Below are 26,999 nucleotides of genomic sequence, written 5' to 3'. Positions count from 1 at the left end.
CAGGTTAACAACGTATTCCAAAGTTAATATGGCCAACAAATTCAGCTTCATCTGGTAAGAAAAATATAATAATTTAACTATTTATTTAAATAATAATTGTAAAATAATAATAATAATTATAATAATGATTATTATTATTAGGCTATTATTATGAAAAGGCATACACAAGGCATATTTTATTAATAGAAACTATAAACTTAAGAGTAACATATGGGTTCTAAAATTCTATATGGGAAATATGGGAAATTCTAATATGGGTGTTTCATTTTAGTTTTAAAGCACTTCTGGTTTAAGCCCCGCCCACACTCGGTTCTATCTGAATACAGAGACAGATACAGCTAATTTTGTCATATGAACAAATACAAATACAGACACAGATAATGGCTTCCCTGCACACCCCTAATATCTTACTTTTATCGGCAGTATCATCTGTAATCAGCATTTCAAACATTGTGCAGTTTGGCAAGTTGTGCAGTCCACCAATAACCTTAGAGTGGCGGCAGCAGTAGGAACACCCACCAGCGACACAGATTGCAAAGTCTAGCAACACCAAGCAACAATGTAGCACTCGTGTGAACGGGGCTTAAGACTGTGGGCAGGGCTGCTACTTATTTGGCAACAAAAGTGGGTGGTTCAGTCAAACATAAAATTTCAGCAGTACATCACAACTGCTGCACCAGCATTACACTTAATGTCTAATTCATTCAAACGTGTTCCCTTGCCTTTTCAGAAAAATGACAGCTAAAATGTGTGATTCATTCTTCTTTTTCTCTTTACTTGAAAATTATCATCTCTCACAGCTCATCTATTCTCTGAGCACTGGTTCTGTAATGAAAGAGGTATGTATCTTTTCTTGGTCCTGACTTGCCCTACCATCCCCAGGCATTAATGTATGTTTCTGGGTGGTTGGTGGGTGTAGTGTGAAATAGCAAGACACAGTAGGTGAGATTAAATTAGCGGAGTGCATGGGGATCACACTCACTAGTACACTGATCCAGCAGTAATGAATATATCATGCCTGACATAGTGCTTCTGACTCCGCTAGAACAAACACTCAAAGCTCCTGGCCTGTCACACAACCCTACACACGCACGCACTCATGCACGCACACACACGGCAACTCAGTTATATCTCTGGAGTCTTAGCAAAGGACTGGAAACAGAGATGGTATCAAGACAAGACCACATAGACCCAGACCAAGACAAGACCTTTTGAGACCCAGACCAAAACTACACCCATTGAGACCAGGTCAAGATTAGACCCATTGAGATCCAGACCCAGACTAGACCCAACAAGACCTAGACCACTAGACCTTCTGAGACACAGAGCAAGACTAAACCCTTTAAGATCCACTCCAAGGAGAGTCACATGATGCCATGCGAGGTTCGGATGTGTGAATGACGAGCACTGCGCACTTTGCTAGTTTTGATACTTTTTGTGTCATAAACCAGTGAGATTCAATACACCCTGATCCATAACTGTTCTAGGAAGACAATATGTCAAAGAATTCAAAATCCTTGGGCTCTGGAGACATTAAAAGACACTTACGTGCTCAAGCTGACGCCCCTCCGGAGGCCTCGAGCCAGGGAGTTGATTTGGCCGGAGAAATGAAGGAGATTCGGCGACAACTGTTTAACGTGTCGGCAATGCTGACAAAGGTCATTGCTGACATGGAGGATCTTGCTGCAATACGTCGATCGATAACGAACATGGAGATGAAATTCACTGAGATGGTTACAAGAGTGGGAGATGTCGAGAAATGGATTGATTATCTGGAGGCATCGGAGAGGGAATTAGCTGTTAATCCGCTAGCGATCAAGGCCGATTTGGAGCTCGTCTGGGAGAAGCTGAAGGATATGGAGAATCGTAACCGGCGGAATAAGTCCAAATTGTTGGAATTCCTGAGGGAGCAGAGAGTCAGAATATGGTGGAATTCCTGGACGGACTCTTTCTGAATCTGCTTGACATAACAGGCCATAAGCTGGAAATCGAGCGAGCTCACAAGGTCCTGGCTCGGCGATCCGCTGAGGGAGACAGGCCCCGATCAATTCTGGCCAAATTTCTGAGATCATCCAATAAAGATCTCGTGTTACGCGAGGCGAGGAGTAAAGGAAGGCTTTTTTGGAAGAACCACAGCATTTTCTTGTTCCCAGACTTTGTGAATCCAACGAGAGAAATGTGATCGATTCAAGGTATGCAATAAACTCTTACATCAACAGAAGGTCACTTTTGCACTGATGTTCCCGGCGAAATTAAGAATAGATACTAAGGATTGCCGTAAAGTATTTACATGTCCCCAGCAAGCAATGTCCTTCATAAAGTCAATGACTGAGTAAGTTATTCTGTTGTTCTCAAGTCAAGCACACATTTTGCACTGAATAATAAATACAAATTCAAGTTATTCTGTTGTTCTCAGCCAAGTGAGCCTGACTCACTGAACATCCACTTGATCGTCCAAGGAAGCTGAGTGCCTTTTTTGTTTCTTTTCTGCCTAGTGGCTGCAATTTGTTTTGTGTAGCAGCACTCCTTCAGGACAGTGTTGTAAATGAATCTGCATGTCCTTTGTGCTTACGCCTCCTATTGGTTGGAGTTTGTTTTGTGGAGTATTTCTTGCAGGACACTAGAGTGATTGGGTCATTTGTTGCACTCATGTAGCAGTTGAATGGGTCAGCTCACTGAACATTCTTTTGACTGTCCGAGGAAACTGAACAGCCCTTTTTATTTTATTTTATTATTTTTTTGTGTGCTGGTTACGCTAGAAGCTAGAGTTTGTTTTGTGGAGGAATACACATTCAGGACAGTTATGTGGATGAATCTACATGTTCTTTGTGTTTATCCCGCCTATTGGCTGGTGTTTGTTTTATAGATTATCTTCTGTTGTGTAATTCTGTTTTACAAAATTTGTATAGAAACACCAAACTTGAGCAATCAGTTGGCAAAGTTGTTGCGGGGGCTCTCGTAGGCGTTCATGGACTGTTAGAGTTTAGAGGGTTGGATGCCGGTTGGCGCTGTTGTGCGTGGGGTTAGTGGTGCGCACGTTTTTCTTTTTTCTGTTTGTTTGGTTCGGGGGGAGGTTCAGGGTTTGATTGTTGCACTAATGTGGAATGTGGTCTTTATAACTTTATTTTTGCCGAGGCAGAGCTGAAGCGCTGAATGTCATCTGATGGCCTCAGAGAATTGACCTGACTGAAATACCGATATAATACTAGTTTGTTGCGGAAGAATGAGTTTTGGCTATTCAGTGCAAGACAGTCCTACTTTGAGTCATGGTACAAAGAAGGGAAGCTTTTGGCTAGATATATAAAGCAGAGAGAGTCTTTTTCTACCATTCCCTCAGTGAAATCTGCTGGTGGTACAATATTTACCTCAGCCATTGATATTAATAATGCTTTTAAAGAATTCTATCTTGATCTCTATAGTTCCACGTCTTCGTCTATTAAAGAAGATATTAGAAACTTTGTGGACCTATTAAGGTAATTAAGGCCTTGCCTAAAGGCAAGGCTCCGGGGCCAGGCAGCTTTGCCGCTGAATTTTTTAGATCTTATGCTACAGAACTGGCTCCACTTTTGTTAGACGTTTATACGGAATCATTAAAGAATGGTAAGTTTCCGCCAACCATGACACAAGCCCGGATCAGTCTGATTCTTAAAAAGGACAAAGATCCAAGCAAGTGTTAGAGTTACTGTCCAATTTCCCTGATCCACCTAGACAAAAAATATTGTCAAAAGATTTTGGCTAACCAATTAAGTAAAGTTATGATATCTTAAAGACTTGGTCTTAATGACACACCCACCTGCTAGCGATGTCAATCAGAAGACCCAAATAAAGACTAGACCCATCGAGATACAGGCCCAGAATAGACCCATCAGGACCTAGACCAAGACAAGACCCATTGAGACTATACCCATCAAGACCTAGACCAAGACTAGAACCATTAAGACACAGAATAGGCCCATTGAGATCCAGACCCAGACTATACCTATCAAGACCTAGACCAAAACTAGGACCATTAAGACCAAGACTGTGCCCATTAAGATGCAGACCCAGACAAGTCCCATCAAAACCTAGACCAAGACTTGACTCACTGAGACCCAGACAAAGACCAGAACCATCGAGATCCAGACCAAGACTAGACCTATTGAGATACAGACCTAGACTAGACCCATTGTGACCCAGACCGAGACTAATCCCATTGAGACCCAAAAGCAAACTATTTCCATCAAAACCTAGACCAAGATTAGACCCATTGAGGCTCAGGCCAAGACTAGAACCATTGACATCCAGACCAAGACTAGACCAATCAAGAACCAGACCCAGTCCAAGAGTAGACTGGTCCATGCTCAGATCAAGACTAGACCCATTGAAACTGAAACAGATCAAGACCTGTCTGTCCAAGGACAAGGCTGTCCGTTTTACTGTTTTTTAATTTTTTTTAAAATGATTTTTTAGCTCAGAATCAACAGACCAAGACTAGACCTACAAATACTTAGACTGAGATCAAGACTAGAAACCAAGAAATTCCACATTATAAAGAAAACAGGTACATTGGCAATTAAAAATTAAACGTGGCACACCATTAAATCTAAGAAACACCAAAGAGTAGCTGGGGGGGATGTCTTCTCCCTATCCGTGAACATGAAAAAAATTATGGAAATAGACTGTGTCTTATATGAGACCATAAGCTGAGAACCACATGTATGTGGTCTGGAGAGGTCTCAAGACCAAAACCACAAGATGAAGCCAACTCTGCTTGATTGCACAGGATGTCTGTTGTATAGATGTCTAACCACTTATAAAATGAAAAATCACAAAAAGAGAGTTATGAAAGTACCCATTCTTTTACCAACAACTGTGTTTGGACATTAAAAAAAATTCATTTATTTTTCTAAGCTTAGTTATAAGAAAGGAGCTATAGATCTATGGTGCCTGGTGTGAACACATCTCTACATTCATTAATCTACCAGAATGTCAGCCAACGCCCACAATATGGTCTCCCACTAGTCCAGGTCATCATGAAAAATCTTCCAAACACCAGATTTTCATCACAGTGCTCGAAATGAAATGGTTCACTGCAGCTGTACACCAACAGCACACCAGACCTTTAGGCATCATATGAAGGTTGCTTCATTGTTTAGTTAAAATTCAAATGAGTTTGGAGAACTGCAAAATGTTGCTATTAAGCGAAACTCAAGAGAATATCCAGAACTCCATCTCAACAGACTCCATACACAACTCTACGAGACAACAAAAAACCTCTCAAAAAGCAGAGATTTACTTTGAGTTACAGCATTCATATGGTCAATAATGCTTCTTTCTTTCAAACAAAGAGATGGCTTTATTTCACCAAACTATGGGAAGAAATGGGGAAGGCAGATGGTTATTAGTTTGCACTTGTCTTTAGCACAGCTGTTTTTTCTCCTTTAGTTTTTTACTTAGTTGCTTTATGTTGATAGTCACACCCTAGTTCCTTTGAATAAGAGGGCTAGTTAACAGTATTTTGAATGAGTTCTGCAATCAAAATCTGATAGCAAGGCTTATAAGGAGAGGAAAACCACTGAGACTTATTGCAGTTAACTACAATGTGGGTTTAGTTTTGATTTATTGTCAAACTTATGTCTGCTTTTTGGAGATTAAATGTAGAAGTGACTGATTTAATGTGACCTCTGTCAGCTTAGTTAATTCATCAGCATATTCAGGGGCCTCTGTTTGAGACCACTGCCATTACAGTCTCAACTGCATGATTGGCTTCATTTGTGTGTGTGGTTTAAAAAATTGCAATTCATTCTCAAGAACCCATTCCTTTGATTGCGGTCTAGAGAAGTGTTTCAGCCTGGCAATGCATGAATAAATATTAAATTCACTCTCCCCTCAGTTATAGTCACTCTCTTATGTTCTCTTGATTCCAACTCCCTGGTGCACTTTGAAGTGCTGATATTAATACTGTTAATGTCTACAAAGAGCCATTCCAACCACAACCTTCCCAGCCACTGCAAATGGGTTTAACTAATATGTCTGTTCTCTATGGCAGCCTACCCCATCAGTAGAGTGGCAGCAGTGGGTTGTGAAGCTTTTCACTGCATGGGTAGTAAAACTGGTGTTGTGGGTGATTTTTCCCCTCCATGCGTGCTGTGAGAGCAGGATGTGCCAGCGACACCAAGGCCCTCAGGCAATAACAGGTGGCTGTGGAGACTTACAGGCTGTGCTGTTTCTCCCCAGAGCTTCTCTTTAACTGGCACATGCACAACAGATGCTCCACATTTACTGCCCATCTAACAGGGAATGTTCTACGCACATACTGCACTAGATTTCTTCAAATGGATAGTTCAACAAAACACTAACCTTCTGTCATCATTTAATGTTGTTCTAAACCAGTATGAGTTGTTCCACACCAGTATGACTTATATTAGGAATATTATGTTAACCTTAAATGACATTTAACTAATGTTAAGAAAATCTGACATTTTCATGTTTCCACAACCACAATATAATGTTTGGAAAACGTTTTAAGAACATAAATTTGTTAGATGAGAGACAGCTGTGTCTATTATTTCAGCATGCTGCTATGATGATGTTTCGGCTGGTGTGCATGTCAAATGGTGGCCATCAAGGAGACAGATGCTGAGGGTGATCGCTCTTTTCTTGGCCCTACTTTTAATAGCCCCCTCCCTGCTCCAAGGGAAGCCTTCCCTTGTTGACCTTGCACCCATTCTCTGCCTCTCCACAGACAGCATAAGTGAACATATATTATCAGCCTGCAGAAGGGCTTTGCCTGTCAAACATGACCCCAGCCTGCCTCTTCCCTTCTCTCATTGCTCCTAAATCTCTCCAGCCCATCCATCCATCTGTGCATACAGCTCAATTAAAGCCTCTGCCTCAAAGGAGAAGATTTTGTTGTGGAAGATCATATTTTTCCTTGCAAAGAGTCAGTGTTTGTGCAGCAAGTGAAGTATTACCAATGACGGATGTGGAATCTGAGCAGAGAATGGATGATTCTCATATTTAAGAAGTTCACACCCGCATGGCCCAAGCACATATATGCAGCAAATACCACATCGCATTTGAGGTTTAAAACGGCATCCTGATGCGTCCGGGACAGCAGCAAAGCACCACCTCTCACCAGTCAATCACCCGCCAAACAAATGTTTAAACTTACATGCAGATTTAAAAGGAAATAACTGTCCGATCGGAAAACTTGCAAAAACTATTATATAACCAAGGATGAGAACTTCACAGCTCTTCCTCTGATTTGAACATGCAGGGTGACAAGATGACATGCACACACATCTGAAGCTGAACTAACACAGGTACTCCACTAAAACAACCAATAATTCTGCTCGAATTAATGTTGCATTTGTGCTTAGATTAAATCTCAACTGCATCTGGGAGAAACAGCATGCCAGTATGATATAGTGATTGATGTATGTCCAAACGAAATCAAACATGCTCTCCCCACAGTCCCAATACCACAACAAATGAATGAATGGATGTACGCCGCAACAACAGCTGTGTTCACTTGACAACGGAAGTAACACCCATATTTCTCGCCAAGCATAACGGGATGTATGAAAAAGGTTGTGGATCTCCTTGCGTACGCTTAAGAGAGAGCGCGCAAGTGGCGCAACTGAGGTGATGCGGGTGACGAAACATGCGTACCCCCATTGACAGATTTATTTGGCTGTGTTGGTAAATAGTCTTGTCCCTACAGTTTCTTGATTCGTTTAATTGCTCTTCGCAAGTATTTTGGCTTGCTCCGTTTGTGAAAATGTACACTGTAAATGTCAGCAGCGCTTTGCAGCACGGTTCCCTCATGCTTCAAAATTTTTATTTTCACTTTAGCGTAATTCCAAACATATTTAAATGCAAATACAGAGGACACAGTTTGTGGATTGATGAATTTTCCATATAACAAGCGCAACTACAATCATGTGATCGACAAAAAGTCTTGCTTGTCCCCCGTGATTTAATTGTCATCCAAACGCATGAGTTTTAAATCACAGAGGAGCCATGAAAATGTACTTTTACAGACGTCACCCTGAGAAACAATTGCCGTCCGAATAGGGCTTATCATAAATGCCTAAAGCCCCACTCGGACGGGACTAGTTTTCGTTGAGGAGGTTCGGGAAATGTTTCGCAGATGTACTTTGTGATTTTAATCCCGACTCGGTACACTTGACGTTGCTCTGCTAACGAATATGGGAAGTGTCCTTCTACACGACCTAGTTGAAACCTCTCTACAATAATGCCAATATTCTAACATTGGCTTTGGTGAGCCCTGCCCTTTTAGGAGTAAAGCCGTCCACTATAAAAGCAGGCGCGCAAAACACCATTCCTCAGAATTCTCTTCTTTCACGACAGCGATTCATCTCTCGTCTAGAAGCCCTCTACTACTTCACCGTCGACATACACGAGTCAGCGGGTGGGATCTTCACGGCAACGAGAAGACTCTCCACTCCTCTGCAGTGTTCTGGCGAACATTTACTCTGCCTTGACGCTTCGCAGGTGAACGGGCCGCTTCAGCTTCCTGATTCCTGCAGCGCTTCGGCAGGAGTTTTGTATCCTTATAAACTATTGTGTTATTGAGTATATGTATGTATATACAGTTGTGCTCAAAAGTTTGCATACCCTGGCAGAAATTGTGAAATTTTGGCATTGATTCTGAAAATATGACTGATCATGCAAAAATCTTGGTCTTTTATTTTTTTGGTCTTTTAAAAGGTCTTTTATTTAAGGATAGTGATCATATGAAGCCATTTATTATCACAGTTGTTTGGCTCCTTTTTAAATCATAATGATAACAGAAATCACCCAAATGGCCCTGATCAAAAGTTTACATACCCTTGAATGTTTGGCCTTGTTACAGACACACAAGGTGACACACACAAGTTTAAATGGCAATTAAAGGTTAATTTCCCACACCTGTGGCTTTTTAAATTGCAATTAGTGTCTGTGTATAAATAGTCAGTGAGTTTGTTAGCTCTCGCGTGGATGCACTGAGCAGGCTAGATACTGAGCCATGGGGAGCAGAAAAGAACTGTCAAAAGACCTGAGTAACAAGGTAATGGAACTTTATAAAGATGGAAAAGGATATAAAAAGATATCAAAAGCCTTGAAAATGCCAGTCAGTACTGTTCAATTACTTATTAAGAAGTGGAAAATTCTGGGATCTCTTGATACCAAGCCAAGGTCAGGTAGACTAAGAAAGATTTCAGCCACAACTGCCAGAAGAATTGTTCAGGATACAAAGAAAAACCCACAGGCTGCTCTGGAAATAGACAGTGTGGCTGTTTCAAGGAGCACAATACTTGTTGACCCCTCTCCAAACATAGCGCTTATGGTTGTGACCATAAAGCTCTATTTTGGTCTCGTCACTCCAAATTACAGTGTGCAAGAAGCTGTGAGGCATGTCAAGGTGTTGTCGGGCATATTGTAAACGGGCTTTTTTGTGGCATTGGCTTCTTTCTGGCAACTCGACCATGCAGCTCATTTTTTTTCAAGTATTGTCGTATTGTGCTCCTTGAAACAAACACACCGTCTTTTTCCAGAGCAGCCTGCAGTCATATTTTCAAAATCAATGCAAACATTTCACAATTTCTGCCAGGGTATGCAAACTTTTGAGCACAATTGTGTGTATGTGTATGTGCATATACACACACACACACACACACACACACTGATCAGCCACAACATTAAAACAACCTGCCTAATATTGTGTAGGTCATCGCGGTGACTTTCCACTGTCTGGCTGCTCTAGAACCATGGACAGCACCAGCCTTCTATCAATAGGGTGTTATGCTGGGTCAAGTTTTCAGAAGGAAAGTGCTGACCACAAATGCATCTAACACAGGTTGGGGCACAGTGTGTAATGGACGCCCGACTTTCGGCACCTGGACAGGTGCGAAACAGCAGTCACATATCAACCGCCTAGAGCTACTGGCTGTCTTTCTAGCTTTGAGAGCTTTTCATTCTGATATTGTGAATCACCACATTCTGATTTGTTCGGACAACACAACATTAACAGCGTACATGTCACCATGAGGCGCTGGCCCACGTATGGCTGGTGAAATGCAAGTATGTGTTTCCCCCGGTGCGCCTCCATTCTGTCATCAGCAAAGTCTGAGTGGAACAGTTCTGTTAATTGCGCCAAAATGGCCCAATCAGTCCTGGTTTCTGGAGATGGTAAAAATACTCCATGGGAAATACCGCTGAAGAAGGATATTCTTTCTCAAACACAAGACACGGTTTGGCATCCCCAGTCAGAGCTGCGAAGCCTACACGTGTGGCCTTTGAACGGAGCACAGCTGAAGAGCCAGAATTGGCTTGGTTGATTATGAACACCATATTACAGGCTAGAACACCATCCATTGTGAACTGCCCCATACCTGAAATTTGTACATTTCTTAAGAGCGATCGGACGCAGGGCTCACTCCATCTATGCTCAAAATTTATGTGGTGATTATATCTGCGTATCACGCACCTGAAACTGGCACCTCTATAGGAAAACATGATTTAATCATAATTCCTAGGGGGCGGGGCAGCTAAATCCCCTTCGCCCGGCCACAGCCCTGACTTGGGGACTTAACTTGGTCCTAAAAGTGCTCGCAGGGCCTCCCTTCGAGCCTCTGGACTATGTTGAACTGCGTGTGCTTTCTTTTAAGACTGTATCACTGCTGGCCTTGGCCTCGGTAATACATGTTGGTGATTTGCCCTACACACATACGTTGTGCACACGCTAGTTCAGACTGTCTGGCCAACTCTTTGTGTGCTATGGAGGACACACGAAAGGAATGTCGGTCTCCAAGCAAAGACTTTCTCACTGGATCGTTGATACGGTCACCCTGGCTTATGAGTCGCAGGGTGCGAATTTCCCAATTGGTGTTAAAGTATACTCAACTAGAGGCGTGGCCTCTTCATGGGCATGGATGAACAGTGTGTCCTTACAAGACATGTTTTGCAGCAGGATGGCCTTCTCAAAACACATTCGCAAGGTTTTACAACTTAGACATAACATCTCTCTCAAAACAAGTCCTCTCTGTCTAGAGCGCTTGCTGTTTTATTGGCCAAATATATACTTGTGCCTCTCTTTTTAAGTACGGGCTCCCTGTCCCTTTACACAACTGCCTGCATTCGGACCATTTTGCTCCCAAAGTTACTGGCACTTCATTATAAATAAATGTCCTTTCTGACTGGATTGTGAAGGGGTTAACCCATACTATATGACCATAGTTCATATACACTACTGGTCAAAAGTTTTGAAACACTTATTCTTATATATATATATATATATATATATATATATATATATATATATATATATATATATATATTTTTTTTTCTTTTTTTTTTTCACATTTTAGAATAATAGTAAAGTCATCAAAACTATGGAATAACATAAATGGAACTATGGGAATTATGTTGTGACTAAAAATCCAAAATAAATCAAAACTGTGTTATAATTTAACATCTTCAAAGTAGTCAATTTGCAGACATATACACTTGACATTTTCTCGACCAACTTCTTGAGGTATCACCCTGGGATGTATTTTAAACAGTATTGAAGGAGTTCCCATCTATGTTGGGCACTTATTGGCTGCTTTTCTTTATTATTTGGTTCAAGTCATTAATTTAAAAAAAAAAAAAAAAAAAAATTGTATTTCTTCAATTTTAGTTTTATAATGAAATAAATTAATATGGTGGCACAATTATATTTTTGTCTACAAAACTAATTTCAAACATTTAAGCATACGCCTTCAGATCAACAGATTTTTAAGATCATGAGAAACTTTTCAGGCAAGTGTTTCAAAACTTTTGACCGGTAGTGTATATATTCTGAGTGTTCCCCTCCTGGCTAACCATGAGGGTCATTCACTTGCAGCATACTCATGTCGGTCGCCGTCCCGTGAGACTGCGGTGTCATGTGTCCTCTCTGGGAAGGTTATGTCGTGTAGTGCGGCGTGAGGGGATTCTGTTCCACATATGTGTTAGACCGCAATGTCAAGTGTGCTGAGTCATAAGGGAACATCTTGGTTACATAAGTAACCTCGGTTCCCTGTGACGAAGGGAACGAGACATTGTGAATGCTGGCTGCACTACAAGACTCAGAGTTCTTTGAGGTGCGAGCGATGCGCTCTTTGTCCCTCAGTCAGAAAATACTGAGGAATGGTGTTTGTGCACCTGCTTTTATAGCCTAAAAGGGCGGGGCTCAAACACCATAGCCAATATTAGAATATTTGCGTTATTGTAGAGCGGTTTCAACTAGGTAGTGTAGAAGGACACTCCCATTACGCGTTAGCAGAATGCAATGTCTCATTCCCTTCTTCTCAGGGAACCAAGGTTACGTACGTAACAGAGAAATTTTCCCCACGCAACCTCTTTAAAAAATTTCTGAGCAAATAACCTACTGTTTTTCAGCTAACTCAAGGGTCCTCTGAGAAATCTTATCCCATCTGAATGCAAATGTCTGTGATTGCTGATATTGAATTTTCACAGCGTTTATGTATTTTCAACTACGCGTTAAGATCGTACTTATGCATGCCAATCTTCTGCCTGCCTTTCAAAATGGATGTAGATTTTTTGCCATCTGACAAAAGAATTTGAAAATAAAATCAACAAGGAGAGCCAAATCACAGAAACTGCTAAGTCTGGTCACTGTAATAGCAGCATCAGGTTAGATACACACCTTTATTGCTCAGTTATGTTGTTATAATGATATAATTCACAGATACTGTAAGTCTTATTTCAGTGGGTTTATTATAAGCAGTCACTTCTATAAGAGGTAATTTTAAATTTAAATGATAAAGTTTTAAAGGTAAGTTAATTTTATCACCTAAATTAATTCAATGTCTTCAACCTTCTGTAATGCCCACATCTAGAAAACAACAATCCCACCTCTGTAATAAACACAGACATCTTAGTCCCGTCCGAATCAGTACATGAAATCACAGATATCAGGGAATATTCACTGTAATTCAAACATCATTTAGAAAACCAATCCCGTCCGAATAGGGCTTTACTGTAACTGCGATTTTTGGAACAGTTCAAAAAAAATGTGTGTGTGTGTATTAATCAACATTATGCCACAAATGCTGTCGATTAAGCTTAACTTGTATTGAACTCAGAACATTCCTTTAATGTGGTAATCTCTATTAGGGCCATAAGCAGCCTGGGCATTGAGGGGGATGCATCCCCCCACCTCCCAATATTCTAATTAATGGTCGATCAACCTGGGTTTTCCAATGACAACTTCTTATAGTTTTATCTTGAATATTTGGTTACATACTTGCTCTGTATCATGGTATTACCATTGGATACCATCACTGTACCATGGTACTGCACAATACGTAAAGAAAATTGTTCTTTAATTTTATGACAATTAACAAGTGTGCCAAAATACAACAAGCACGTTATGCCATAAACATCTCCAACAGAGCTAATAATTTGCCTGTGAATGAGACCCACCTTGAATCAAACATGCTGGCATGCTGCCAGGTGAGTGTGTCTGCGTTTAGGCGACGGTGAAAATAAATGCAAGCCCCACCCAACTCTCTCCCACATATATATATATCCTATTGTCGCCTGCCCCATCAAACATCATTATTTGTGTTCTGTAACGCACACACACACCAGACATGTCCAATGTATGTACATTAAGCAGAGGGAGAACTGCAGACCACCAATACCAAGGTAACACCAACACCAAGGCACCATCATGATTCACACAATTACACAGCCAGCAAATTGATGGGGGAGGGAGGTAACAAAAACATAATAGTACATAGATTATTAATGCATCAACAATTCTAACAAAACATAGATTTCTATACATTATAATGCTGAGTATAGAACAGTACAGCATGGTCCCCAGCTCTTAACAGCATAATAATTATTTTGCAGTGCATCTTTACCAAACAAATAGAACTAGGTTAAGCAGCTACTGGTGTTATTAAAGTTAATGTCATCAAACATAACAAATGTTTGCATTATACTTAGGTCAATATGAGCACTGGACAGACTTGGTTGGCTGCAATATGCAACCAGACCAGCATATGCAATGAGATATGTTCTAAAATGCAAGCCAAGAGTGCACAGCCCTGCATTCAAGATGAAAACCGAGGAGCCTGTTGCTGAAATCACATGGGATGTGTGTAAATCCACCAGGGAAATGTTTCTGTTTACGAGACGGGCCAAGGAGTGAGTTAGAGGTTTTTTTTTTTGTTTTTTTTAAACCACTATGCAAATATTTCATCAGAGAAAAAATGTCCTCATTTAATGCACTGCAGTTCAAGAAAATATGACCTTCCTTCTCCATGCTTAAAAGACCATAATCTAACACTATAGATAGGAAAAACACAAAAATGTATCTAAAATTGCTGTTATTTAAATGCCCACAGCGCTAGAATCAGAGATCACAGACCAAACCCACTGCAACACATTTACACCTTAAGTCTCAAATGATCTGCAAAAACAAGCCAATTCTGTTTGACATCCATCAGACACTAAATTCTATTGACATTTCTCACTGACAACCTTCTCATCTTACCTCTGCAGGTTTGAAACGGCTTCGGGTTCCCTTCTTCCTCTGGCAACTCTGAGCGTCTGGTGTTTTTTTCTGTCCCTGAAGATTCTTGTGTCTCTTGCTGTGCCTCAGATTGATTGTGGCCTCTCTTCACTGCTGATGCTGCAGTGCGAGGAAAACACACCCTCTCTGGCTCCCTCACTGCCTCTCCCTGCCTCTGATTGGCTGCCGTCTAGAGGCAGTGACATCACCCTTTTTTCTCCAGCTTGCTGCCTATTTTCTCTCAGTCTCCATCTCTCCCTCCCTCCCTTCATTCTCTGACCATTACTTTATTGTCTTCATCCTGCTTTCCGCTCAGCATTCCCTTGGTGCCAAACGAAAAATGTCCATAATTTCATCTGTGGTTGGCTGGATCTGTTTGAAGCAGAGGGGGAGAATCAATCAAGCAAGGGAGTGCTGGCATGTTAAATGCAGAGAGCTGTTCCACAGCACAATTAAAAGGCTTCTGGCTGGTCGTTTGGTGAGCATGAGTAATATATTTTATGCTAATTAGTGCATTGTTATGCAGCATTTATAGGGCGGCACATGAAGAGCTTTCGGTCTACAACTACCTGTCTTTCTGACAGTGGTGGATCAAATGCTGAAACAAGAGGATGCAGGAATGAGGGGTTAGATGGAGTGAAATGATAGAGATGGATAAAACAAAGAGGATTGTATGTTCTGTTGTCATTTACTCACTCTCATGGAGTTCTAAATCCATATGACTTTCTTTCTCCAGTGAAACATAAGAGGAGAAATGCTGAATGTTGATGCTGTTCTTTTTACATACAATGAAAGTGAATGGGGATCCAGGGTCAGAAATGAATGGGGGCTCAGTGCAGAGTGCAACAAAGTCATACGGGTTTGGAACAACATGAGGGGGAGAAAATGTTAAAATGTTCATTTTTGGATGAATGAATCTTCTTTCACATTCTTCTGTAATTAAAAATATTTAAAGAATAAACCCAGTTTACAAAACAACAACAAAAAAAGATTAAAAACTTAAACTAAAAATTATATAGAAATATTGACAAAAGATCATAAAAAAAAAAAATCATATGCATTTAACAGGTAAGTTTCTAATTGGTTAACATTATTCACATTAATATCCCGTAGGGTTTGGATGATTGAATCCTTTATCATCATGTTTAATGATCTAGAAGAAATTGACATGAGATTTTGAGATAACCATGCAAAGATTTATTGACAACAATGCTTATTTCTTGGTAGAAATGGAAAGATAAGTTGACATATCATAGATAGTGAAAGATTTATCTATGCTGCCGACTGGATGAAGGCAAGTTTGGAGACAGGATGTTATGCAAGCACTGAATTCAAGTGTGCACTGATGCCTACCTACATGCTGACTGCAAAATCAGCATTTTCAAATTTTGGAGCAGTCAGATTATAAGAGAAAACCCTACATTAACTTCCTATTTTAAAACATCTTCTAAGTGAATTGAAGCACTTTTGGGAAATCAAAAGTGAAATCCATTCAGCCACTCTAGAGGCTGATATATTGTGACTAAAGGAGCCTTTTACTCAAAGTAGCGAACGGTTGAATGGCAAATGAATCACGCCCAATTTGATTCATATGGAAAGGGGACTCGAGGCAAAACGGCTGCTTTTCCACAGATTTTGACACGAGCAAGGTGAAAATAAACAGCTATCGTTCTTAATTTTAATGTGACTGGTTTCCTTCCATTTTTCACTGAAAATCGTATGGTTGTGCTCTCATCACTTTACACAATCACCCTCCACAGCATGCAAACACAAGGCAGAAGTGACGTTGTCTGTATACAGTAAAGGTCAGTGTTTGTGGGTGTGCAAGAATAAGTCTACAATGAGATGATCTCTTTGTACATGGCATTATCTGGCTTTATGTTCAGTGCCACATTTAAATACCCAGAGGAACACACAGGCTGAAAACACCAGTCGCTGCCCTTTAACTGGAAACTAAAGCCCATCCTTCTGTTAAAGGACCTTGATTTGTGACAGGTCCATGAGCACATTCTGCACACAGTGAATCAGGCAGGACAAATGATGCTTGAAGGTTCATCTTAAAAACCTCATGCAGGGAGTTGCCAGTTTGCATTAATACCGTAAAATGCAATAACAAAAGCCCATGCAAAGCAGCTGCTTTGAATAAATATGATTTGCAAGGACTACAAATAGGCTGTCAACCACCAAAACCAAATTACAGCGTTATGATCAAAGGATGATTTTTATGGGATTTTTTTCTTTTATCAAACAGCTGGACTATTTTCTGAAATAGTGGCATTCTGCTGATGGAGGCAATGTGGTAGAAAAATTAGCTCAAATAATCCAAAAAAGAAATCAAGGCATGGCATTTTTAATATTATAGGCTCTGCATCATACATTTTTATTGAGTTATCCTTGCATAAGACTTGGTGGTTAGAGATGCATACTTAATAAATTACTATACAGTATATAAGCAATACTGTACATACAACCCCAATCCCAAAAATTTGGGACAGTATGAAAAATGCTAATAAAAACAAAAAGGAATGATTTGTAAATTATATACACCATTTGCTATATTGAAAGCACTACAACTACACATTATATGTTGTTTTACCTTGTGAGAACATGGCTGTGTTTTTCAAAAACTATTTGAAGAGAAGTCGGTGGCATTTCTGGACAGTGTTGATGTATGGCTTCTGCTTTGCACAGTAAAGTCTTAACTAGCATCTGTGGATGCAGCGGCGAGTGGTGTTGACTAACAAAGGTTTACTAAAGTAATCCCAAGCCCATGTTCATGATATCCATTACAGATGAATGATATTAAGACATCTGAGGGATCAGAGATCACCTGCATTCAGAAGTGGTTTTTGTCTTACCTTTTATGCACAGAGATTTAACCAGATTCCTTTAATCTTTTAACTATATTGTGCTCTGTAGAGGGTGAAATGCCCAAAATTCTTCCAATTTGTCTTTGGGGAACATTGTTCTCAAAGTGTTGGATTATTTGCTGAAGCTTCTGTTGGCAAACTGACAAGTCTCAAATGATCCTTGCTCTTGAAGGACTAGGCTGTTTTTGGTTGCTCCTTATGACATGAATGTCTCACCTGTTTAACATCTCCTGTTGCACATTGCCTTGTTATTTCAACTCGTCAGATTGTTATTAGTCTTAAATTGCCCATCTCAGCTTTTTTGGAGCGTGTTGCAATCATCTGATTTGAAATTCCTGTACATTTTCAAAAAAAAAAAAAAATGAAATTTACAAGGTAAAACATCATATAATGTGTAGTGGTAGTGCTTTCAATATAGCACAGGGTGAATATAATTTACAAATCACTATTTATACTATTTATAATAATTACAGTAATGTCTTGACTCACTTGTGTTGTAACTTTCCTTATGTTGATGTCAAAAGAATGGTGCTACTCCGAGTGGAGTCCCAATTTACCTAGTCCTAGTTACCTGAAGTCTTCATGCTCATTCACAGCATATATTATTATAATAAAGCCTGATGACAATTAAGCCATTCATAGCTTTATGTATATTTCTAATGTTGGCAACTCAATTTATTCTTCATATGCATCCACTTTACATTTAGATGCATTTTCAGAAGTTACTAATGTAGAGTAAGTGTTATTATTAAGCATTTATAACATTAGGTAAAATGGCTCACTGTTTAGGAAGTACTGCATGAAAGTCATCCTTTTTATTCATGTTGTTATAACTGCAAATCAAATGTTTTTATAAATGAATTATGAATGAATCCCCTTTTAAACCCTTAAAGGGAACATTATTGTAAAGTGTTACCACTAATTGTAACATGAGGTTTAAGCAATATTTTAACACATCAAAACTCAATAAGTGTGTTTACTTGTACGTTCTTGCATTGATTATGCCTAATTAGCTGACAACATGTATGGTCATGTAAACACCTTAAATGGCTTTCCTTCCTTAGGATAAGGTCATAAACATTTTACGGATAAACTGATCAACACAGGTAGATTTTTGCAAATTACCTGATTTCGCTCTGCTTGTAAGCACCTTTACCAGCAGTATACTGCCTTATCCAGTGAGTGCAAGTGTTGTTCGCATGCCTGTTTACATTTTGATGTCAAAAGCAGAGAATAACCTGCTGATTTCAAGTCTCATGTAAACAGTTTTCTTGCGTTGTCATATTTTTTGAATAAGCCATTTTTTGGCGGTTAACTTAAATGAGTTCAAGAGAAGCCACAGGCTAAGCTTGGCCTCCATCATTACCCTTCAATTACACAGTGATTAACACCAGGTCAAACCATCAGAATGACCTCACATGCATTTAATGAACTGAATTAATCAATTAGCTGCCCGAGGATCTGCAAAATAAACCAGCTAAACTAGTGACCCCAAGAGTAGCCCTAAGTTGTAATGTCTAATTCAGCCTCTTATTGAAACTGTTAGTGGTGCCATCCGTTTTGCTGATTGATGTTTAGGGTTGCCACTGCCAACTGTAATAGACTGCTATCTGGGTTAATTCATTCTAGTGGTCACAAATGCTCACAGACCCAACATGTCCAAGTGCACATTTGTTTTATACTGTTTCTAAGGAAACAGCCTTCTCAGGATCTAAAGTGGGACAATCTATGATGTTAAATTCTGTCTCGAGGTCTCTGGTTATTGTGCACCAACAGAAGAAACAAGTGCTGAAAATATTAGAGTGAGTAAAGATTAAAAAAAAAAGATAAAGGGGGAGACAAAGAACAGAGATGAAGACAGGAAGGAGGAAGCCACAGACAGCAGCGTTTGATGATTTATAATGGCACTACTAGAATGCAGACTCTGTTCATAAGTTAATTTGACTATGAGGTCATGCTAGCCTCGGTGGAGTCTGTGCTGCTGAAAAGAGGTTTTCTCAGCCTCTGATTTGAGCAAAGAGACTCCCAATCCATTTCAGACTGCTGAAAAGCAAGTGAAGCAGAAGAACATGGGGGAAAAACATTTTATAAGGTGACGTTTGGCTTGTGCACTGCCTTGTTCATTGTCAACAACTGCCAGAGATGTGATTGCACAATTCTGTTGCATTCAGTCTCAAGCATCTTATCTTTTCATGTTTTTATCACAGCAGAGCTGAGAGGTTACAAATCATGCTCTGAAAAGCATCAGCACATGGTGGTTCATGTCTGTTCAGTTCCACTCAAGTTCCAAAGAAAAAACATTGAGGGCTCGAGCCCTGAATATCTCACCCTAGCGACATCCCAAGTGTAATGTTAATTTCAATAACTCTAAATCTTTTCCATAAACACAATTACTGACATCTTATTACACAAGCCTAATGGCCTAAAACTAATCATGCCATTCTCTGTGTGGTTTGCTAGACTTCATAACAAAGCTATTCACATCTTCATATAATGGAACTTAATTTGATGAAATTATCACCACCACAAAAGTTAAAATAAATATTCCCATTTATTAGGAGTATAAAGATAACTGCCTTTCAGCCAGCCTCAGAACTGAAGTAGTTCATTTATTCCCTTCCTCGTTTCTCAAGTAGAGTCAATAATAAGGCGGATTTATGCCAAGCTCAGCATACCGTGATACACTAAAAGTGCTCTGGCTGCCTTTCAAAAAAAGCACTTCATTAATGAACTGAACTTGTGACTTATTTCAACAAGACTTCTCTGGCCAAATCTAAATGTGGTGACAATTGAAAGATTTATTTATTTTTATATTTTTGCAAATACTTGAAATGCTTCCCTTATACTTTCTTTGATCGCCTTGCATTATTTATAATTATTGATTTGTTTACTGATCAAATTAAAGATAAAAGGAACCTGAATTATTTACATGAAGAGAGAGAACAGAGTTTATCATATATCATGCACTCTGGTTGCCATAACAGGTTAATTTTAACAAGAGAGGGAATATTTTAACATACTAGAAGTGATGAAAGTTACTGCTGTACCTTTATGGAAATGTAGGTAAACTACAGATTACCCTACACCACCTACTGGCTAAACACTGTGAAAGGCAGAATATAATGTAACTCCAAGTCATAACTGCTAAGTCAAACAACTGAAACACCTGGTTTCTTCTGTACAAAAATAACTTCAGCAGGATTTATTATTATTATTGTCACTTAATATTAATCCCAAACTTCTCCGCAAAGGGGAGACTTGGCATGGCAAGTGATGCCAAGTAACAAACATCTATAATGCACATTTGACCGATACTGCATTGCAATGAGCAGTTGGCACATTCTGCTGGTTTCATTGGAATAAACAGACCACAATGTACAAAGCTGACGAAGAAAAAAAAAATGGAAAGAATATTGAAAACAGGTAATGATTTCAAAGCGGACATTTTTAAAGTACTGTACAGGTGCATCTCAATAAATTAGAATGTCGTGTAAAAGTTCATTTATTTCAGTAATTCAACTCAAATTGTGAAACTCGTGTATTAAATAAATTCAGTGCACACAGACTGAAGTAGTTTAAGTCTTTGGCTCTTTTAATTGTGATGATTTTGGCTCACATTTAACAAAAACCCACCAATTCACTATCTCAAAAAATTAGAATACATCATAAGACCAATAAAAAAAACATTTTTAGTGAATTGTTGGCCTTCTGGAAAGTATGTTCATTTACTGTATATGTACTCAATACATGGTAGGGGCTCCTTTTGCTTTAATTACTGCCTCAATTCGACGTGGCATGGAGGTGATCAGTTTGTGGCACTGCTGAGGTGGTATGGAAGCCCAGGTTTCTTTGACAGTGGCCTTCAGCTCATCTGCATTTTTTGGTCTCTTGTTTCTCATTTTCCTCTTGACAATACCCCATAGATTCTCTATGGGGTTCAGGTCTGGTGAGTTTGCTGGCCAGTCAAGCACACCAACACCATGGTCATTTAACCAACTTTTGGTGCTTTTGGCAGTGTGGGCAGGTGCCAAATCCTGCTGGAAAATGAAGTCAGCATCTTTAAAAAGCTGGTCAGCAGAAGGAAGCATGAAGTGCTCCAAAATTTCTTGGTAAACGGGTGCAGTGACTTTGGTTTTCAAAAAACACAATGGACCAACACCAGCAGATGACATTGCACCCCAAATCATCACAGACTGTGGAAACTTAACACTGGACTTCAAGCAACTTGGGCTATGAGCTTCTCCACCCTTCCTCCAGACTCTAGGACCTTGGTTTCCAAATGAAATACAAAACTTGCTCTCATCTGAAAAGAGGACTTTGGACCACTGGGCAACAGTCCAGTTCTTCTTCTCCTTAGCACAGGTAAGACGCCTCTGACGTTGTCTGTGGTTCAGGAGTGGCTTAACAAGAGGAATACGACAACTGTAGCCAAATTCCTTGACACATCTGTGTGTGGTGGCTCTTGATGCCTTGACCCCAGCCTCAGTCCATTCCTTGTGAAGTTCACCCAAATTCTTGAATCGATTTTGCTTGGACAATCCTCATAAGGCTGCGGTTCTCTCGGTTGGTTGTGCATCTTTTTCTTCCACACTTTTTCCTTCCACTCAACTTTCTGTTAACATGCTTGGATACAGCACTCTGTGAACAGCCAGCTTCTTTGGCAATGAATGTTTGTGGCTTACCCTCCTTGTGAAGGGTGTCAATGATTGTCTTCTGGACAACTGTCAGATCAGCAGTCTTCCCCATGATTGTGTAGCCTAGTGAACCAAACTGAGAGACCATTTTGAAGGCTCAGGAAACCTTTGCAGGTGTTTTGAGTTGATTAGCTGATTGGCATGTCACCATATTCTAATTTTTTGAGATAGTGAATTGGTGGGTTTTTGTTAAATGTGAGCCAAAATCATCATAATTAAAAGAACCAAAGACTTAAACTACTTCAGTCTGTGTGCATTGAATTTATTTAATACACAAGTTTCACAATTTGAGTTGAATTACTGAAATAAATGAACTTTTCCACGACATTCTAATTTATTGAGATGCACCTGTAAGCTTCAACATATTCTCTCACCTCCAATCCTGCATACTATGTTGAGACACCGGTCTAGTCAAGTGGAGTCCTGCTGTCTAGGGTGAAGAGAAGAAAAATGGTGTGTCCAGGCTGATAGAAGTGTATCTTCACAGCAAACTTTCCTGGAAGGTCCAGATGGTCTGAGACACTGCAACCTCATTACACCATCATCACACCAGCTCTGATGCAAACGGTGAGAAGGGCACAAACAGAAGCTACGTAGCTAAAGTCTTAAAAGAATATTTCACCCAAAATTAAGATTGTTATCATTTACTCACCTTTAAGTCGTTCCAAACTCAAAAAAACATGAAGAATTTAAGATCCAAAAATGGCACACAGATGCGCACACACAAAAAGCAGTATAAAAGTTGTCCACATGACTCTTGCTGTTTTCAGAGTATTCTGTTATACTATAACATATGCACAACAGACAAAATTTAAGTCATATCCCATGAATAATCTTCCTCTCCTCGAGTCCGTAAACAGAAATCAAAATCCAATTTACGATTTGTGAAGGTTTGTTAACTGGATTTACCAGTTCATTGAAAAGAACAAACTTAAGTTAATGGTTCATTCAAAAGCTCTTGTATGGCTTCAGAAGACTTGGAATATTGAGCCCGAGTCATTTACTGCTAAAAAATAATTTACTTAATTACCATTTTTGTCTTGTTTTCCTGTAAAAATATCTAAACATTCTTAAAACAAGATATATTTACTTGACATAAGATATCAAAGACATATTCCAGGTTCAATACAACTTAAACTCAATCGACAGCATTTGTGGCATTATATTGATTACCACAAAAAAATTTGACTTCCCCTCCTTTTCTTCCAAAAAAGCACAAATCTGGGTTACAGTGAAGCACTTTCAATGGAAGTAAATGGGACCAATCCATAAAAATTATAACCACAAGACATAAACAATGTGCATGTTAACAATTTTAGTGTGAAAAAAAAAAAACATTCTCACAAACCTTTTGTGTAAAATTATAGCCAATTTTACAACTTTGTTGCAATGATGATGCAATGTCAACAAAACCTAAAACAACTGTAAAGTTGACAATTTAAACAACTTCACAGCTCAAGTAATACATGGGTTTTAACAAAAGAATTAATGTAAGTGCTTTTATAAAATTATAACTTCATATTTCTGCCTTTTAAACACTCCAAAAATGGGCAACATTCACTTCAATTATTAGCACCTCACTCGCTTTTTGCTTTTTTTAAAGGATGTCGAAATTAATTTTTGTGGCAATCAATATGCCACAAATGCTGTTGATTGAGCTTTACTTGTATTAAACCCAGAATATCCCTTGGAGTCTTGTTTGCATAGAAATCTGACAAAATTCTGTGAAATTTATGCTTAAAAAAATATATCTGCCAACAAGATAGGAAAAATAAACTTTTGAAAGTTTATTTTTCTTACCCCATTGGCAATTTGTTTTTCTTGCTTTAACCATAAATCACACTAAATTCAGTTAGATTTCTCTGAAAATAAGACTAATATCTTAAAATATAAATTATAAACTTATAATATGCCATTTTACTTACCAAGTAAATATATCTTGTTTAAGAAAGTTTTGATATTTTTACTGGAAAACAAGACTAAAATACTAGTTAAATACTGTTTCAGTGTAAATGTACTATTTTTGATGGTGCTTATTTTGTTCTTTCATTTTTGAAGTTCATGAGTCATGTTTGGAGCTCAACAGCAATGGTCACAATTAATTATTATTTGGAAAAGACCTGCATTAAGAATCCTCAAAAATCTCCATTTGTGTTCTACGGAAAAATAACAGCATATGAGTTTGGAATCATGTGAGGCTGCACAAATAAGGAGATCATTTTCATTTTAAGGTTAACTATTCCTTCAAATGCCAATAAAACAATTCATAATCATAAACTTGGGATTCATACAGATGATCAGTAACTGGATACATTTTCACAAACATTACTAAGGATGAACAATAGAGCTTTTAAAACTTGGACCCCACTGCATGCGTCAAGTTAGTTTCCATGGACCTCCATCAGTGTTTTATATTTTCCAACATATAAATGATATTTGTTCCTGTTAGTGCAAATGGTGTAAGGCATACACTGAAACAACTCTGGAGGACACAGTGGGCTCTTTTTTATGCATTTATTTACGCAGCAATTTTTCTGATTAGCTGCTGAGAGGCTGCGTCAGCAGTTGGGTAATAACCGCACATGTCTGAGCACCTGCGGCTCACGTCTCAGTCCTTCACTTCTTAAATCTGTGTGATTCTCTCCAAAAATACCACAAAAGTTGCCTAAAAATGCCCCCCTTCTGAAAATCTCTGCGCTTCTGCAATTTCACCAAAACCTCATTTCATGTTCTCTCCCTCCCTCTTCCATGACTTTCCCTCCCCTAAATTAAAGTTCCCATTTGCAAAGCTAGTGAGGTCACACATCAGCAACAGAGGACAATTAACTTCTCTGCCCCCCTCTCCCAGAGGGTTACAACCATCCTCTTTACACACACAACCCTCACCTTTTTTAACAGCCAGAGAAGAACAAAAAAAGATTAAACATAATAAACTCCCAAACCTTTTGTACAAAGAAACCAAACTAAATGGAGAAAATGTCTTTATATTAGTCCACAGATATCCTCCGTAATCCTCTCTCGGCTCTGTAATTTTAATAGGGAGGTGAGACACACACATACAAAATACAGTTCGGTGTGTCAATGAGAGGCTCTGTGTGTAGTAGGCAATGTCAATACATCGCTTTCACTCGTCCATCTGTCGGTTTTATGTGGATTAGAAGTAGGTCTTGGCCATGTGTATGATGGTGTAAATATGCATGTGTGTATCATAAGTTAACAACATGTAAGTCTACATCTGTGTGTGTGGATTTAGGAGAGTCTTTAGGCCAATCCAAAACCTTCAGAACATTCCTGAATGGCCATCAGCAGCATGTGTCTTAACTTCTCATAGCTCTCATATGCTGGGAGGTCCAACTGGTTAAAGCTGGGGGAAGACAGAGAGAAAGAGAGCAGTGAAATAAAGCAATAAGAGGTGAAAAAACAAGCCACTTTGCATTGCGCCTAACAGCATTTAACCTTGGTGCATCCCTTGATTATTGGCTATTTACAGAGGAAATGGTGATATAGCCAACACAAATCTCTATATTACAGCTTTTTCACAATAGTCAATACATAGTGTATTCATAAAGTATTCAGACCTCATTTTGTTGTTGCAGCCTTACGCTAAAATGCTTCAAATTATAATTTTTTTCCACATCAATCTACACTCCATACCCCACAATGACAAAGCAAAAAACAGATTTTTGATAACTTTGCAAATGTATTAAAAAGAAAACTGAAATATCACACTGACATAAGTTTTCAGACCCTTAACTCAGTACTTTTGGCAGCGATTACAGCCTCAAGTCTTTTTGGGTATGATGCGACAAGCTTTGCACACCTGGATTTGGGGATTTTCTGCCATTCTTCTCTGCAGATCTTCTCATGCTCTGTCAGACTGAATGAGGAGCGTCGGTGGACAGCCATTTTCAGGTCTCTCCAGAGATGTTCGATTGGGTTCAAGTCCGGGCTCTGGCTGGACCACTCAAGGACATTCACAGTTTTCCCTATGCCACTCTTGCATTGTCTTGGCTGTGTGCTTAGGGTCACTGTCCTTTTGGAAGGTGAACCTTCGGCCCAGTCTGAAGTCCTGAGTGCTCTGGACCAGGTTTTCATTAAGGATATCTCTGTATTTTTATGCGTTCAGCTTTCCTTCAACCCTGACCAGCCCCCAAGTCTCTGCTGCTGAAAAACACCCCCACAGCATGATGCTACCACCACCATACTTCACTGTTGGGATGATATTGCACAGGTGATGAGCGGTGCCTAGTTTCTTCCAGACATGACGCTTCGAATTGAGGCCAAACATTCAATCTTTGTTTCATCAGACCAGACAATCTTGTTTCTCACAGTATAAGAGTCCTTTAGGTGCTTTTTTGCAAATTCCAAGCAGGCTTTCATGTGTCTTGCACTGAGGAGAGGCTTCCGTCTGGCCACTCTGCCATAAAGCCCAGATCGCTGGAGTGTTGCAGTGATGGTTGTCCTTCTGCAAGTTTCTCCCATCTCCACGCCTGATCTCAGGAGCTCAACGAGAGTGACCATCGGGTTTTTGGTCACCTCTCTTACGAAGGCCCTTTTCCCCCGATTGCTAAGTTTGGCCGGGCGGCCAGCTCTAGCAAGAGTCCTGATTGTTCCAAACTTCTTCCATTTAAGAATTATGGAGGCCACTGTGCTCTTGGGAACCTTCAATGCAGCTGAAATTGTTTTGTAGCCTTCACCAGATCTGTGCCTCAACACAATCCTGTCTCTGAGCTCTGCAGGCAGTTCCTTTGAGCTCATGGCTTGGTTTTTGCTCTGATATGCATTTTCAGCTGTGAGACCTTATTTAGACAGGTGTATACCTTTCAAAATCATGTCCAATCAATGGAATTTGCCACAGACGGACTCCAATCAAAGTGTAGA

The 26,999-nt window shown here is 39.5% G+C and overlaps 2 protein-coding genes across 10 annotated transcripts in view; both read right to left on the bottom strand.

Moving 5' to 3' along the window:
* Positions 1 to 23,275, bottom strand: part of l1cama (L1 cell adhesion molecule, paralog a) — a 95,399-nt gene extending 72,124 nt beyond the window's left edge. Inside the window, exons 1-2 of the mRNA XM_051660327.1 lie at positions 22,493 to 23,275; positions 14,537 to 14,926 (exon numbers count right to left, since the gene is read on the bottom strand). The gene's annotated coding sequence lies outside the window, so the exon portion shown is untranslated. The remainder of the gene's footprint in view (positions 1 to 14,536; positions 14,927 to 22,492) is intronic.
* A 1,343-nt stretch (positions 23,276 to 24,618) lies between these two features.
* LOC127419154 (E3 ubiquitin-protein ligase HUWE1-like) overlaps positions 24,619 to 26,999 on the bottom strand; it is an 83,541-nt gene continuing 81,160 nt past the window's right edge. For all 9 annotated transcript variants that reach the window (XM_051660316.1, XM_051660315.1, XM_051660323.1 and 6 more), the window contains one exon: positions 24,619 to 25,482. In XM_051660316.1, the coding sequence (XP_051516276.1) occupies positions 25,380 to 25,482 (103 nt within the window). In that variant the 3' untranslated portion in view covers positions 24,619 to 25,379. The remainder of the gene's footprint in view (positions 25,483 to 26,999) is intronic.

Source organism: Myxocyprinus asiaticus, chromosome 28 (genome assembly GCF_019703515.2).
Source record: "Myxocyprinus asiaticus isolate MX2 ecotype Aquarium Trade chromosome 28, UBuf_Myxa_2, whole genome shotgun sequence".
In the NCBI taxonomy this organism is placed as follows: domain Eukaryota; kingdom Metazoa; phylum Chordata; class Actinopteri; order Cypriniformes; family Catostomidae; genus Myxocyprinus; species Myxocyprinus asiaticus.
Note: the sequence above shows the minus strand (reverse complement) of the source record. Positions and strands in the feature narration are given on the sequence as shown.